This window comes from Haliotis rufescens, unplaced genomic scaffold (genome assembly GCF_023055435.1).
Source record: "Haliotis rufescens isolate VD_foot unplaced genomic scaffold, xgHalRufe1.0.p SCAF_13, whole genome shotgun sequence".
In the NCBI taxonomy this organism is placed as follows: Eukaryota; Metazoa; Mollusca; class Gastropoda; order Lepetellida; family Haliotidae; genus Haliotis; species Haliotis rufescens.
Genome location: NW_025963813.1, coordinates 26,191,034 through 26,205,110, shown reverse-complemented (window position 1 = coordinate 26,205,110; position 14,077 = coordinate 26,191,034). Strand labels below are relative to the sequence as shown.

General features: G+C 45.9%; 1 protein-coding gene across 3 annotated transcripts in view; it reads left to right on the top strand.

Annotated features, from left to right (window-relative positions):
- The window catches only part of LOC124110769 (serine/threonine-protein kinase mTOR-like), a 115,206-nt gene that overhangs the window by 59,287 nt on the left and 41,842 nt on the right, over positions 1–14,077 (top strand). For all 3 annotated transcript variants that reach the window (XR_007220412.1, XM_048394351.1, XM_048394352.1), the window contains exons 26-37: positions 807–1,062; positions 1,856–1,999; positions 2,784–2,926; positions 5,820–5,982; positions 7,318–7,530; positions 7,707–7,846; positions 9,454–9,554; positions 9,872–9,987; positions 10,505–10,582; positions 10,822–10,929; positions 12,944–13,069; positions 13,639–13,776. Coding sequence is in view for 2 of the 3 variants with exons in the window: in XM_048394351.1 (XP_048250308.1) it covers positions 807–1,062; positions 1,856–1,999; positions 2,784–2,926; positions 5,820–5,982; positions 7,318–7,530; positions 7,707–7,846; positions 9,454–9,554; positions 9,872–9,987; positions 10,505–10,582; positions 10,822–10,929; positions 12,944–13,069; positions 13,639–13,776 (1,726 nt within the window). In the remaining variant the exon portion in view is untranslated. The remainder of the gene's footprint in view (positions 1–806; positions 1,063–1,855; positions 2,000–2,783; positions 2,927–5,819; positions 5,983–7,317; positions 7,531–7,706; positions 7,847–9,453; positions 9,555–9,871; positions 9,988–10,504; positions 10,583–10,821; positions 10,930–12,943; positions 13,070–13,638; positions 13,777–14,077) is intronic.

The window sequence follows — 14,077 nt, the reverse complement described above, 5'->3', positions numbered from 1 at the left end:
TTCTGCCTCATCCACTCTGTCACCTCACTAATACCTGTGTTCTGTCTCACCCTCTCTGTCACCTCACTAATACCTGTGTTCTGTCCCACCCTCTCTGTCACCTCACTAATACCTGTGTTCTGTCTCACCCTCTCTGTCACCTCCCTAATACCTGTGTTCTGCCTCATCCACTCTGTCACCTCACTAATACCTGTGTTCTGTCTCACCCTCTCTGTCACCTCCCTAATACCTGTGTTCTGCCTCATCCACTCTGTCACCTCACTAATACCTGTGTTCTGTCTCACCCTCTCTGTCACCTCACTAATACCTGTGTTCTGCCTCACCCTCTGTGTCACCTCACTAATACCTGTGTTCTGCCTCACCCTCTGTGTCACCTCACTAATACCTGTGTTCTGTCTCACCCTCCCTGTCACCTCACTAATACCTGTGTTCTGTCCCACCCTCTCTGTCACCTCACTAATACCTGTGTTCTCTGCCTCACCCTCTCTGTCACCTCACTAATACCTGTGTTCTGCCTCACCCTCTCTGTCACCTCACCAATACCTGTGTTCTGCCTCATCCACTCTGTCACCTCACCAATACCTGTGTTCTGTCTCACCCTCTCTGTCACCTCACTAATACCTGTGTTCTCTGCCTCACCCTCTCTGTCACCTCACTAATACCTGTGTTCTGCCTCACCCTCTCTGTCACCTCACCAATACCTGTGTTCTGTCTCACCCACTCTGTCGCTTCACTAATACCTGTGTTCTCTGCCTCACCCTCTGTGTCCTCCACTAATACCTGTGTTCTCTGCCTCACCCTAACAGAATGGCTCTGGAGACTATTGACCGCTTGACCGATGCCCTGGACCTGACCGACTACGCATCGCGGATCATCCACCCACTGGTGCGTACGCTGGATACCTGCACTGTATTGCAGACCACGGTGATGGACACGCTCTGTGCCCTGGTGTTGCAACTCGGACACAAGTTTACTATCTTCGTCTCCATGGTCAACAAAGTGACAGCAAAGAACAGGATCACACATCAGCGCTACAACATCCTCATGTGCAGACTACTGAAGGTAGATTAACTGGAAAATCTCTCTAAAGTATGTTATGGACATATCTCCATATATATTTATAAAAGTATTTCTACCTTATTTTCAGCCTATCATTATCGTTCACTTGTCAGACTGTGGTTGATTCTCAGGAAGGTGTTGTACTGTTCCAGGACATCAGTTTGTGTTGTACTGTTCCAGGACATCAGTTTGTGTTGTACTGTTCCAGGACATCAGTTTGTGTTGTACTGTTCCAGGACAGCAGTTTGTGTTGTACTGTTCCAGGACAGCAGTTTGTGTTGTACTGTCCCAGGGCATCAGTTTGTGTTGTACTGTTCCAGGGCATCAATTTGTGTTGTACTGTTCCAGGACAGCAGTTTGTGTTGTACTGTTCCAGGGCATCAGTTTGTGTTGTACTGTCCCAGGGCATCAGTTTGTGTTGTACTGTTCCAGGACAGCAGTTTGTGTTGTACTGTTCCAGGGCATCAGTTTGTGTTGTACTGTTCCAGGGCATCAGTTTGTGTTGTACTGTTCCAGGTCATCAGTTTGTGTTGTACTGTTCCAGGGCATCAGTTTGTGTTGTACTGTTCCAGGGCATCAGTTTGTACTGTTGTATTCCAGGACATCAGTTTGTGTTGTACTGTTCCAGGACATAAGTTTGTGTTGTACTGTCCCAGGGCATCAGTTTGTGTTGTACTGTTCCAGGACATCAGTTTGTGTTGTACTGTTCCAGGACATAAGTTTGTGTTGTACTGTCCCAGGGCATCAGTTTGTGTTGTACTGTTCCAGGACATCAGTTTGTGTTGTACTGTTCCAGGGCACCACCATAGCCGAGGAGGAGGATGACCCAGTGTTAATCAAACACAAGAAGAACCGTCTGAAGGCGCCACAGTCTTCAGATCAAACAACAGAAACTGCCACCATCAAGAAATTACATGTCAACTTTAACCACATGCAGAGAGTAAGTGATCAGGGTTTTTAAAGTGTATAGGAAATACAGTAAAACATGGATATAATGAACTACAAGGCTGCATTAGCAGTGATCACTTCATAGCATTCAATTGATAACATTGCATAACATTCATTTAAGTATAACAAGGTTGAACCGTCACCGCTGATTGTGTTGATTCGCCACGATTGTGTTGATTCACGGCTGATTGCGTACAGCCAATTGTCAGTGACACTTGACACTGAGTAAGATTTCTCAGTTCGCTATACACATCACTAATTAGTGATAGATGGGCTTGTCGGTGATCAGATATCAGTTCGCTGTATCTGTTAGTTCGCTGTAGAGAGTTTGTTATATACGTAAATTTTATATGATATTATATAGGAGATAAATCAGGGATTTTTTAACAGTTCGTTGTATCGTTTGTTCGCTCTGTCCGTGTTCGTTATATCCGTGCTCTACTCGCAGAATTGCTTCATCATTATATTGTTTGTGAGGAGCAACCACTGTGTTAGTCCAGATATGAGATATACCCTGCACCAGCTGCTGTAGGCTCTCTTGTTAAGACTGGGTTGGCAAGTTAGGTAGCCGAGTGGTCCACGATGCCACATCTTGCTGTGCACTAGAATCACAATTTCACTTCACTCATGACCCTTGGTCAAGTATTTCACCAAAGTGGTCAACATGTACGAGCAGTGTCAATGTTTCTCCCCCATCAGGCTGGCACACCCACATCAGGGTGGCTTCAGCAGAACTACTGACCCACCCACTATTGTGTGAATGAATGTTTGTACAGGCCCTGGGAGCAGGGAGGCGAGTGTCCAAGGAAGACTGGATGGAGTGGCTGCGGAAGCTGAGTATTGAGCTGCTGAAGGAATCCCCCTCCCCAGCGCTGCGGTCCTGCTGGGCCTTGGCCCAGTCATACAACCCCCTGGCCAGGTGAGTAGATCACATCATACAACCCCCTGGCCACTTGAGTAGATCACATCATACAACCCCCTGGCCACATGAGTAGATCACATCACACAGCCCCTGGCCACATGAGTAGATCACATCACACAGCCCCTGGCCAGGTGAGTAGATCACATCACACAGCCCCTGGCCAGGTGAGTAGATCACATTATACAACCCCCTGGCCAGGTGAGTAGATCACATCACACAGCCCCTGACCAGGTGAGTAGATCACATCATACAACCCCCTGGCCAGGTGAGTAGATCACATCACACAGCCCCTGACCAGGTGAGTAGATCACATCATACAACCCCCTGGCCACATGAGTAGATCACATCATACAACCCCCTGGCCAGGTGAGTAGATCACATCACACAGCCCCTGACCAGGTGAGTAGATCACATCATACAACCCCCTGGCCACATGAGTAGATCACATCATACAACCCCCTGGCCAGGTGAGTAGATCACATCATACAACCCCCTGGCCACATGAGTAGATCACATCATACAACCCCCTGGCCAGGTAAGAAGTTAACATCATACAACCCCCTGGCCACATGAGTAGATCACATCATACAACCCCCTGGCCAGGTGAGAAGATCACATCACACAACCCCCTGGCCACATGAGTAGATCACATCATACAACCCCCTGGCCAGGTGAGTAGATCACATCATATAACCCCCTAGCCAGGTGAGTAGATCACATCACACAGCCCCTGACCAGGTGAGTAGATCACATCATACAACCCCCTGGCCAGGTGAGTAGATCACATCATATAACCCCCTAGCCAGGTGAGTAGATCACATCACACAGCCCCTGGCCAGGTGAGTAGATCACATCATACAACCCCCTGGCCAGGTGAGTAGATCACATCATACAACCCCCTGGCCAGGTGAGTAGATCATGTCACACAACCCCCTGGCCAGGTGAGTAGATCACATTATGCAACCCCCTGGCCAGGTGAGAAGATCACATCATACAACCCCCTGACCAGGTGAGTAGATCACATCACACAACCCCCTGGCCAGGTGAGTAGATCACATTACACAGCCCCTAGCCAGGTGAGTAGATCACATCATACAACCCCCTGGCCAGGTGAGTAGATCACATCATACAACCCCCTGGCCAGGTGAGTAGATCACATCATACAACCCCCTGGCCAGGTGAGTAGATCATGTCACACAACCCCCTGGCCAGGTGAGTAGATCACATCATACAACCCCCTGGCCAAGTGAGTAGATCACATTATACAACCCCCTGGCCAGGTGAGTAGATCACATCACACAGCCCATGGCCAGGTGAGTAGATCACATCATACAACCCCCTGGCCAGGTGAGTAGATCACATCACACAGCCCCTGACCAGGTGAGTAGATCACATCATACAACCCCCTGGCCAGGTGAGTAGATCACGTCACACATCATACAACCCCCTGGCCAAGTGAGTAGATCACATTATACAACCCCCTGGCCAGGTGAGTAGATCACATCACACAGCCCATGGCCAGGTGAGTAGATCACATCATACAACCCCCTGGCCAGGTGAGTAGATCACATCACACAGCCCCTGACCAGGTGAGTAGATCACATCATACAACCCCCTGGCCAGGTGAGTAGATCACGTCACACATCATACAACACCCCTGGCCAGGTGAGTAGATCACGTCACACAGCCCCTGGCCAGGTGAGAAGATCACATCACACATCACACAGCCCCTGGCCAGGTGAGTAGATCACGTCACACAACCCCCTGCCCAGATGAATAGATCACATCACACATCCCCTGCGCGGTTGACTAGATCACATCACACAGCCCCTGGCCAGGTGAGTAGATCACATCATACAATCCCCTAGCTAGGTGAGTAGATCACATCATACAACTCCCTGGCCAGGTGAGTAGATCACGTCACACAACCCCCTGGCCAGGTGAGTAGATCACATTACACAGCCCCTAGCCAGGTGAGTAGATCACGTCACACATCATACAATCCCCTGGCCAGGTGAGTAGATCATGTCACACAACCCCCTGGCCAGGTGAGTAGATCACATCATACAACCCCCTGGCCAGGTGAGTAGATCACATCATACAACCCCCTGGCCAGGTGAGTAGATCACATCACACAGCCCATGGCCAGATGAGTAGATCACATCATACAACCCCCTGGCCAGGTGAGTAGATCACATCACACAGCCCCTGACCAGGTGAGTAGATCACATCATACAACCCCCTGGCCAGGTGAGTAGATCACGTCACACATCATACAACACCCCTGGCCAGGTGAGTAGATCACATCACACAGCCCCTGGCCAGGTGAGAAGATCACATCACACATCACACAGCCCCTGGCCAGGTGAGTAGATCACGTCACACAACCCCCTGCCCAGATGAATAGATCACATCACACATCCCCTACGCGGTTGACTAGATCACATCACACAGCCACTGGCCAGGTGAGTAGATCACATCATACAACCCCCTGGCCAGGTGAGTAGATCACATCACACAGCCCCTGGCCAGGTGAGTAGATCACGTCACACAACCCCCTGCCCAGATGAATAGATCACATCACACATCCCCTATGCGGTTGACTAGATCACATCACACAACCCCTGGCCAGGTGAGTAGATCACATCATACAATCCCCTGGCTTGGTGAGTAGATCACATCATACAACCCCCTGGCCAGGTGAGTAGATCACATCACACAACCACCTGTGCAGTTGAGTAGATCACATCACACAACCCCCTGCGCGGTTGAGTAGATCACATCACACAACCCCCTGCGTGGTTGAGTAGATCACATCACACAACCCCTTTGTGTTATCTGGGGATTGCTCTCTTGTGGCTTGTCTGATGGTGACTACTTTCCCATCTAGGGACCTGTTCAATGCTGCCTTTGTGTCGTGCTGGACGGAGCTGACGGAGACCCAGCAGGATGAGTTGATCCACAGTCTGGAGCAGGCCCTGACATCCCAGGAGATCCCCGAGATCACCCAGACTCTGCTCAACCTGGCAGAGTTCATGGAGCACTGTGACAAGGTGAGGCCAATACAGACCATCAGAAGCCCCGCCAAATAATAATCTGGGGGCTTATGAGGCAGTTGCTATTACCATTTCGTTTTTAAGAAATGAAGCAGTTATGTTCACGGATCATCTTTAACAAAATCATCTGTACTCCTAATAGAAATAAGAGCATAAGTTTTCATAGTGAGAAGATTTGTGCTGCCAACTTGCTGGGTCCTGTGTTCATCCATACCACATGTTGATGTCTGATCTAAGCAGCCAGACAGAAGTGATTGCTCATTTTATGGGAATGCAGTTATTCAAACACCTCTATTTATTGGTTCATGAGTTTGTAAATGAGATTTTTGTTCTCATTTTTTAGCCTTTGGCTTCAATTAAGAAATCAATTTTGAGTGATCTACCCCTTGCAGATGTTTCAGAATACATGGAATGTGACAAAAGTATGTGTACAATCTCATTAAAATCAGACCTTAGTTCTCGCTACCGCTAAACAAAGATCTGAAGACATCCCATTAGGGGTCACGTCAGAATGACCTTTCATCCGACCAATGAGAGCGTCACTTACCAGATCATGAAAGTGACAGTCGGAATGTGATTTCTAATCATATCACAACCTTGAAAACTTTAAACACGGGGTATTCCGGACGATAGTTACAGGTTTAACAACTGAATCCATACAATCTAGACCATCTATTAGCCATTCCAGAATGTTCTTTTGTTTAAGTTTCAAATTCGTAATCGAGAATTTGTCAAAATATGTTTCGAAGCGTAGTCGCCAATTTGAAATTAGTGCCATAAAGCACGAGAAAGCTGCCTTCTGATTCTGATTCTATTGGTCAGTCAAATTTTGCTCAATGTCGGTCTGACGTGACCAGTAATGGGATGTCCTCATATCTTTGTTTAGTGGTAGCGAGAACTAAGGTCTGATTTTAATGAGATTGGTTTGTGTATAATTAAGACTGTTTGAAACTGTTGGTGTTGTGAGTGGATTCTATGTTTATGATATGTGTTGGTCTCCTTGATTTGATTTTATGTTTTGTTTTTTCTTGTATTTTTTTATTTTTTTATTTTGAAAATAGTTTATTCATTCAAATTGAATGAAATGGAGTTTATAGTATCTGTTGTGTTTGCATATTCAACGTATTTAAGCCCAGGGCTAAATACTGGATGAGGCATTTGGTCCCTGAAGGTGATAAAACCTGTCATTAGACATGCATTCCTGGTGATGAAGCTCCAGCTTGTACTCTGTTACAGTTGTCTAATTTTCCTATAGTACATGGCAGTCATTTATATCCTTCTGCTATACATTACCAGTAAGTGTTCATCAATATCCTTCCATTGTTACTGTAGGGACCCCTGCCTCTTGCAAGCAACATTCTCGGTCAGCGGGCCATGAGGTGCCAGGCTTACGCCAAGGCACTCCACTACAAGGAAGAGGAGTTCCACCGCGGCCCGACAACCGACACTCTGGAGGCACTCATCAGCATCAACAACAAGCTGCAACAACCCGAGGCAGCCGCAGGCGTCCTGGACTACGCCATGAAGCATCATCGAGCAGACCTGGTTAGACGTGTTCACACTACACACTGACACATCATAGCCAGAACACAATGGAAATAAGTTACAGTTTAGAAATGACAGTTGGAAAAACATCTTCTTTTTTATGTTCCTAATTGTACCATGCATCTTTTTTTTTCTAGTTAGAAAGCAAGTGTAAATATGTTTTATTTTGTCTGTAGAAAATCCAGGAAACTTGGTATGAAAAACTTCATGAATGGGACAAAGCCCTTCATGCATATGAACGTAAACAGGAAACCAACCCTGATGACCTCACCTTGACCTTGGGAAGTATGCGCTGCCTTGAAGCATTGGGAGAATGGTGAGTCTTTGTACTTCATTCAGTGTCATATATACCACATCCATTGTTATATATACCACATCCATTGTCATATATACTTCATTCATTGTCATATATACCACATCCACTGTCATATATACTTCATCCATTGTTATATATGCCACATCCATTGTCATATATACCACATCCATTGTCATATATACTTCATCCATTGTCATATATACTTCATCCACTGTCACATACACCACATCTATTGTCACATATACCACATCTGTTGTCTCATATACCACATCCATTTATATATATATCCCACATCCACTATCACATGTCTGTTGTGTTTTGTACCATGTCCAGGATGACATGTCCAGTTCCTGTAATGCAGGTCAGGTCACACCCTCTATTGACCACATAACATTTACATGTCACTATCCTCATTTGCCTCGGTACAAGATTCATACAGAGAGATGTATCCTTGTCCCATCCAGGTGCCACTGATTGTGGGTCTGAATTTACATTTGTATGACCCTTGTCGTGTCAGGGTTTCATCAAAGTGGCATATGCCCTGCTTGACTTTCCGCTCTCCTCTCAAGATAAGCTGAAACACCTTAAACTGTGTAAAGGTTGGCAAATAAACCTTCAGTCACTCCCTCTGTATGACAGTATACATCTTGCACTGATATAATAACCACCATCTTGCACTGATGTAATAACCACCATCTTGCATTGATGTAATAAACCACAATCTTGCACTGATGTAATAACCAACATCTTGCACTGATGTCATAACCACCATCTTGCATTGATGTAATAACCAACATCTTGCACTGATGTAATAACCACCATCTTGCATTGATGTAATAAACCACAATCTTGCACTGATGTAATAACCAACATCTTGCACTGATGTAATAAACCACAATCTTGCACTGTTGTCATAACCACCATCTTGCACTGATGTAATAAACCACAATCTTGCACTGATGTAATAAACCACAATCTTGCACCGATGTAATAACCAACGTCTTGCACTGATGTAATAACCACCATCTTGCATTGATGTAATAACCAACATCTTGCACTGATATTATATCCAACACCTTGCACAGATGAAATAACCACCATCTTGCACTGATGTAATAACCACCATCTTGCACTGATGTAATAAACCACCATCTTGCACTGATGTAATAACCAACATCTTGCACTGATATAATAACCACCATCTTGCACTGATGTAATAAACCAACACCTTGCACTGATGTAATAACCACTATCTTGCACTGATGTAATAACCACCATCTTGCACTGATATTATATCCAACACCTTGCACAGATATAATAAACCAACATCTTGCACTGATGTAATAACCACCATCTTGCACTGATATTATATCCAACACCTTGCACAGATATAATAAACCAACATCTTGCACTGATGTAATAACCACCATCTTGCACTGATATTATATCCAACACCTTGCACAGATATAATAAACCAACATCTTGCACTGTTATAATATTAAACCAACACCTTACACTGATGTTATAACCAATATCTTGCACTGATGTTATAACCGACATCTTGCACTGATGTAATAAACCAACACATGCCCTATCGTGTCTTCTAGGGGTCAGCTGCATGCACTGGCCTGTGACAAGTGGCCAACAGCCAGTGATGATGTTCGAACCAAGATGGCAAGAATGGCTTCAGCTGCTGCATGGGGTCTAGGTAAGAATCCTACAGCTCTACCTATCCCCATGTTCTTCTAAACAAAGCTGGGGGTGCACTTGCATGTTTTATAACAGAACTGCATAAGGAGTACAGTGTATCTCGACTTCGGACCATTCCCTATTAATTTACACAGTTTAGCAAATTTCATGACTACAAATATAGATATGTATCAATGTCCATTTAAAATATATGGACATTATCTAAAGTGATCATTTGGAATGCTGGGCTTTGGGACAAGTTTCATTGTATGAGTATCCAGACTGGCTCGTTGCTTGGTGTGGCTGAAAGTCTGTTCATGGTATCTTTTGTTGCAGGCCAGTGGGAGAGCATGGAGGAGTACATGTGTCTCATCCCACGCACCAGCTATGACGGAGCCTTCTACAGAGCCATCTTTGCTCTTCACTCAGAGAACTTCCAGCTGGCCCAACAGGTGAGGATGTGGGACAACACAGGGTTCTATACATCTCTAGTGTATGTGGTATGAAGAGTTTGCTTTGTCTGTCAGTCGGCCTTGTTATGTAGCTTCTCATCAAGTACTGACTGCCTCCCTGGTCTAGTGGTACAGCGTCCGCCCAGAGAGCGGAAGGTCCGGGTTTCGACCCCTGTTCGCGACCCCTGACTGACGCTTGCCATTTAGGGGCTAAAACAAGGACTGGTTGGCTCGGAGTCAGTATACTGTGTCTGAGTGGGGTATTCATGTTAAACTGTGGCCTGGTATCTCAGTGTGCTAGCACTTTAAATCGGGTTCAGTCGGACAAGTACACACACACACACACACACACACACACACACACACACACACACACACACACACACACACACAGACACACACACACACACACACACACAAACACACACAAACACACACACACACACACACACACACACATGTCCTGTTTGCCTTCAGTATAAGGCCGTGTGTTTCAGTGTAATGCCATGTGTTTCAGTGTATTGACAAGGCCCGGGACATCCTGGACACAGACCTGACTGCTATGGCGGGGGAGAGCTACAACCGAGCCTATGGGGTGAGGAAACAGCTTCATACTACAAACCCACTGGAGATGACTCAGTTTCTTGGAATGTGAAAGCAGATCCAAGTTTATTCATAAGCATAATATACAACGCCCATTAGAGATAAGATTGTCAACTCTTGTCCTCCACTGACAGTATTTGGGGCATGGTCTGCATGTAAAACATAACGGCACCTGCTTTGTATGACTGTAAACATTTGCCCTCTCTGAAGACTCACTTCTATGTCCATCAGGCAATGGTGAATGTCCAGATGTTGTCGGAGCTGGAGGAGATCATCAAGTACAAGCTGATCCCCGAGAGACAGGACGCCATCAAGACCATGTGGTGGGACAGACTCAAGGTAGGCCCTTGCATCTCCCACCTCCATCCTTAGGCTTAGCATTGTCTCATCAGTATAGGTCATCTTCATAAATAACAATCTGAACTCTGTATTGCCTGTCGTAAGAGGCAACTACTGCACTGGGTGGTCAGACTTGTTACTGGGTTGGGTGTGTGTCATGGTATCCTGATGGTGTGTGGCGTTGCAGTAATACCAACCACTCCTTTGTCTGGCCCAGATTTGATTATTTACTGGTAGCCATCATATAGCTGTAGTATTACTGACTGCAATGTAAAACGACAAACAAATCTTGGAAATGAGATTTTATAATACAGTAAGGGCAGGTAGCCTTGACCACACTCCTGTGGATGATACTCAATTTATTGATCAAGTTAGACGTGTCTCTGTAATCCAGCTAGATTGTGAATGAATGCTATCTTATTTGCCCGGAGTGACATCAACACATGGCTGTGGTCAGAACAGAAACAACATGTCAGTTGGATTGTGCAATTCATTCATATAATTTGGTCAGGATATTACAGAAGTCCTCCATATTGTTTACTATAGTTGCAACCAAAATTCATTTGATCAAATAAGTAAACTGGCCGTCAGTCTCAGCTTCAAGGCTGGTAGTTGAGTGGGAGGTTTGAGAAGCTGTGTTGCAGGCTGGTAGTTGAGTGGGAGGTTGGTGAAGCTGTGTTGCAGGCTGGTAGTTGAGTGGGAGGTTTGAGAAGCTGTGTTGCAGGCTGGTAGTTGAGTGGGAGGTTTGAGAAGCTGTGTTGCAGGCTGGTAGTTGAGTGGGAGGTTTGTGAAGCTGTGTTGCAGGCTGGTAGTTGAGTGGGAGGTTGGTGAAGCTGTGTTGCAGGCTGGTAGTTGAGTGGGAGGTTGGTGAAGCTGTGTTGCAGGCTGGTAGTTGAGTGGGAGGTTTGAGAAGCTGTGTTGCAGGCTGGTAGTTGAGTGGGAGGTTTGAGAAGCTGTGATGCAGGCTGGTAGTTGAGTGGGAGGTTTGTGAAGCTGTGATGCAGGCTGGTAGTTGAGTGGGAGGTTTGTGAAGCTGTGTTGCAGGCTGGTAGTTGAGTGGGAGGTTTGTGAAGCTGTGTTGCAGGCTGGTAGTTGAGTGGGAGGTTTGAGAAGCTGTGTTGCAGGCTGGTAGTTGAGTGGGAGGTTTGAGAAGCTGTGTTGCAGGCTGGTAGTTGAGTGGGAGGTTGGTGAAGCTGTGTTGCAGGCTGGTAGTTGAGTGGGAGGTTTGTGAAGCTGTGTTGCAGGCTGGTAGTTGAGTGGGAGGTTGGTGAAGCTGTGTTGCAGGCTGGTAGTTGAGTGGGAGGTTTGAGAAGCTGTGTTGCAGGCTGGTAGTTGAGTGGGAGGTTTGTGAAGCTGTGTTGCAGGCTGGTAGTTGAGTGGGAGGTTTGTGAAGCTGTGTTGCAGGCTTGTAGTTGAGTGGGAGGTTTGTGAAGCTGTGCTGCTATATTGCAGGCTGCTTATCTTCATCGATGTAATTAACATGAAATATGTTACTCTGATACAATACCTCTCTGCGTCAACATCTGAGGACACCTCCACAGGGAACTTTGACCACCCAATCTAAATGGAGGATGCCGAGGTTCTTGAGCTAATCAGACGTCAGCTTTCTTAAACAGTTTTCTTAAACAGTTTGGCTTCTTTTTGATTCTGAATTTCGATTTGAATTATGCACCTCCATAGAACCTTTTAGGGTGTAGATCCCATGGCAGTCAGAAATGATAGGATGTATAAAATATTCACAACAGTATAATAGCTGGCTTTAATTTTTTTGCTTTTCGAATTCCATGTACTCGATTATATTTGTTTTTGAGATACAGCAATCAGATATGCTTGTTTGAATGGTTCGCTCTCTCGTGTTCACAATTTAGAAGCCACTGCACTGATTTCCTCGGATCTTTTTGCAGAGAAGTGTTGTGTCGGATTAAAACATCTGATATTGATAAGATTTACAGGTCTTCAATTGTATTTGAGTGTGAGGTTCGTAAAGCCACATTGCCATGTTGCCATGTTGCAGGGCTGTCAGCGGGTGGTAGAGGACTGGCAGCGGATACTTCAAGTCCGGTCGCTGGTTATCTCCCCTACTGATGACATGAAGACCTGGCTCAAATACGCCAGTCTCTGTCGCAAGAGTGAGCGGCTGGTGAGTTTCTCGACATCTCTCAGGGAACTGTTTTACTGACAGAAAAACAACAATTATGCTTCAGAAACTGGAATGGAGTGCAGGGATCAGGCAGTGATGAGGATGCCTCATGGGCAAACAGGCGGCCACTTCCCATGTTAAACATTTATAGGTTTATTATTTATCCTCCACAATAAGGTGTATGGTCAACATTATTATCCCTGTCACTGGATTGATTTTCATTATCAGCTCCCTGGGGAGTATACAATCCAAGCTGCCTTTGTCAGGCACTGAAAGGTTAACAGTCACCTTACCATCTCATTCTACTGGGTACCCATTTTTACTGCTAGGTGAACGGAGGCATATTTCAAACAAAGTTACATGCCTAAGGAGACACCACATGTGCTACATGTGCTTCAGTGTGGGGCAGGACCGAAGCAAGAGTCCAGCTGCTGAACACAGTCACCCATCCAACTACTCTCCACGTTCAACATTGCTTAACTTGACCTGCTTTGTTACCTGTGTGCTGTGCACAGGACCATGTCCCACCATGAAGACTGTCTATTAGTAGTGTGTTGTGTGTATTACAGGCCCTGTCTCACAAGACGCTGGTCACCCTGCTGGGGATTGACCCTGACAAGAACAAGGACAAGCATATCCCCACCACCCACCCCCAGGTCACCTTCGCCTACCTCAAACACATGTGGCAGACGGGCAGCAATCAGAAGGTCAGATTCCGTCAGGAAAATCACAAAACTAATGCAAAAACTTTTTAAGCAAATGCAAGTGATATGAGAGGGGGAATCTGATGGTCAATAGGAGGGACATAGAAGGGACATAATAGTAATAGCCACTGGTGGCACTTTGATCGAGCCACGAAATTCCAGCGTTGTGGAAACTGGACTTTGTAGCCAGTTAACACCCTTGCCTCAGGAAGATGGGTATTGTCATAGAAGCAGGTGATTCAAACCTGATCCAGGCTCTGTTGTCCCTCTTGTGAAAGGACTTTTACATGTGGATTCTTATTTT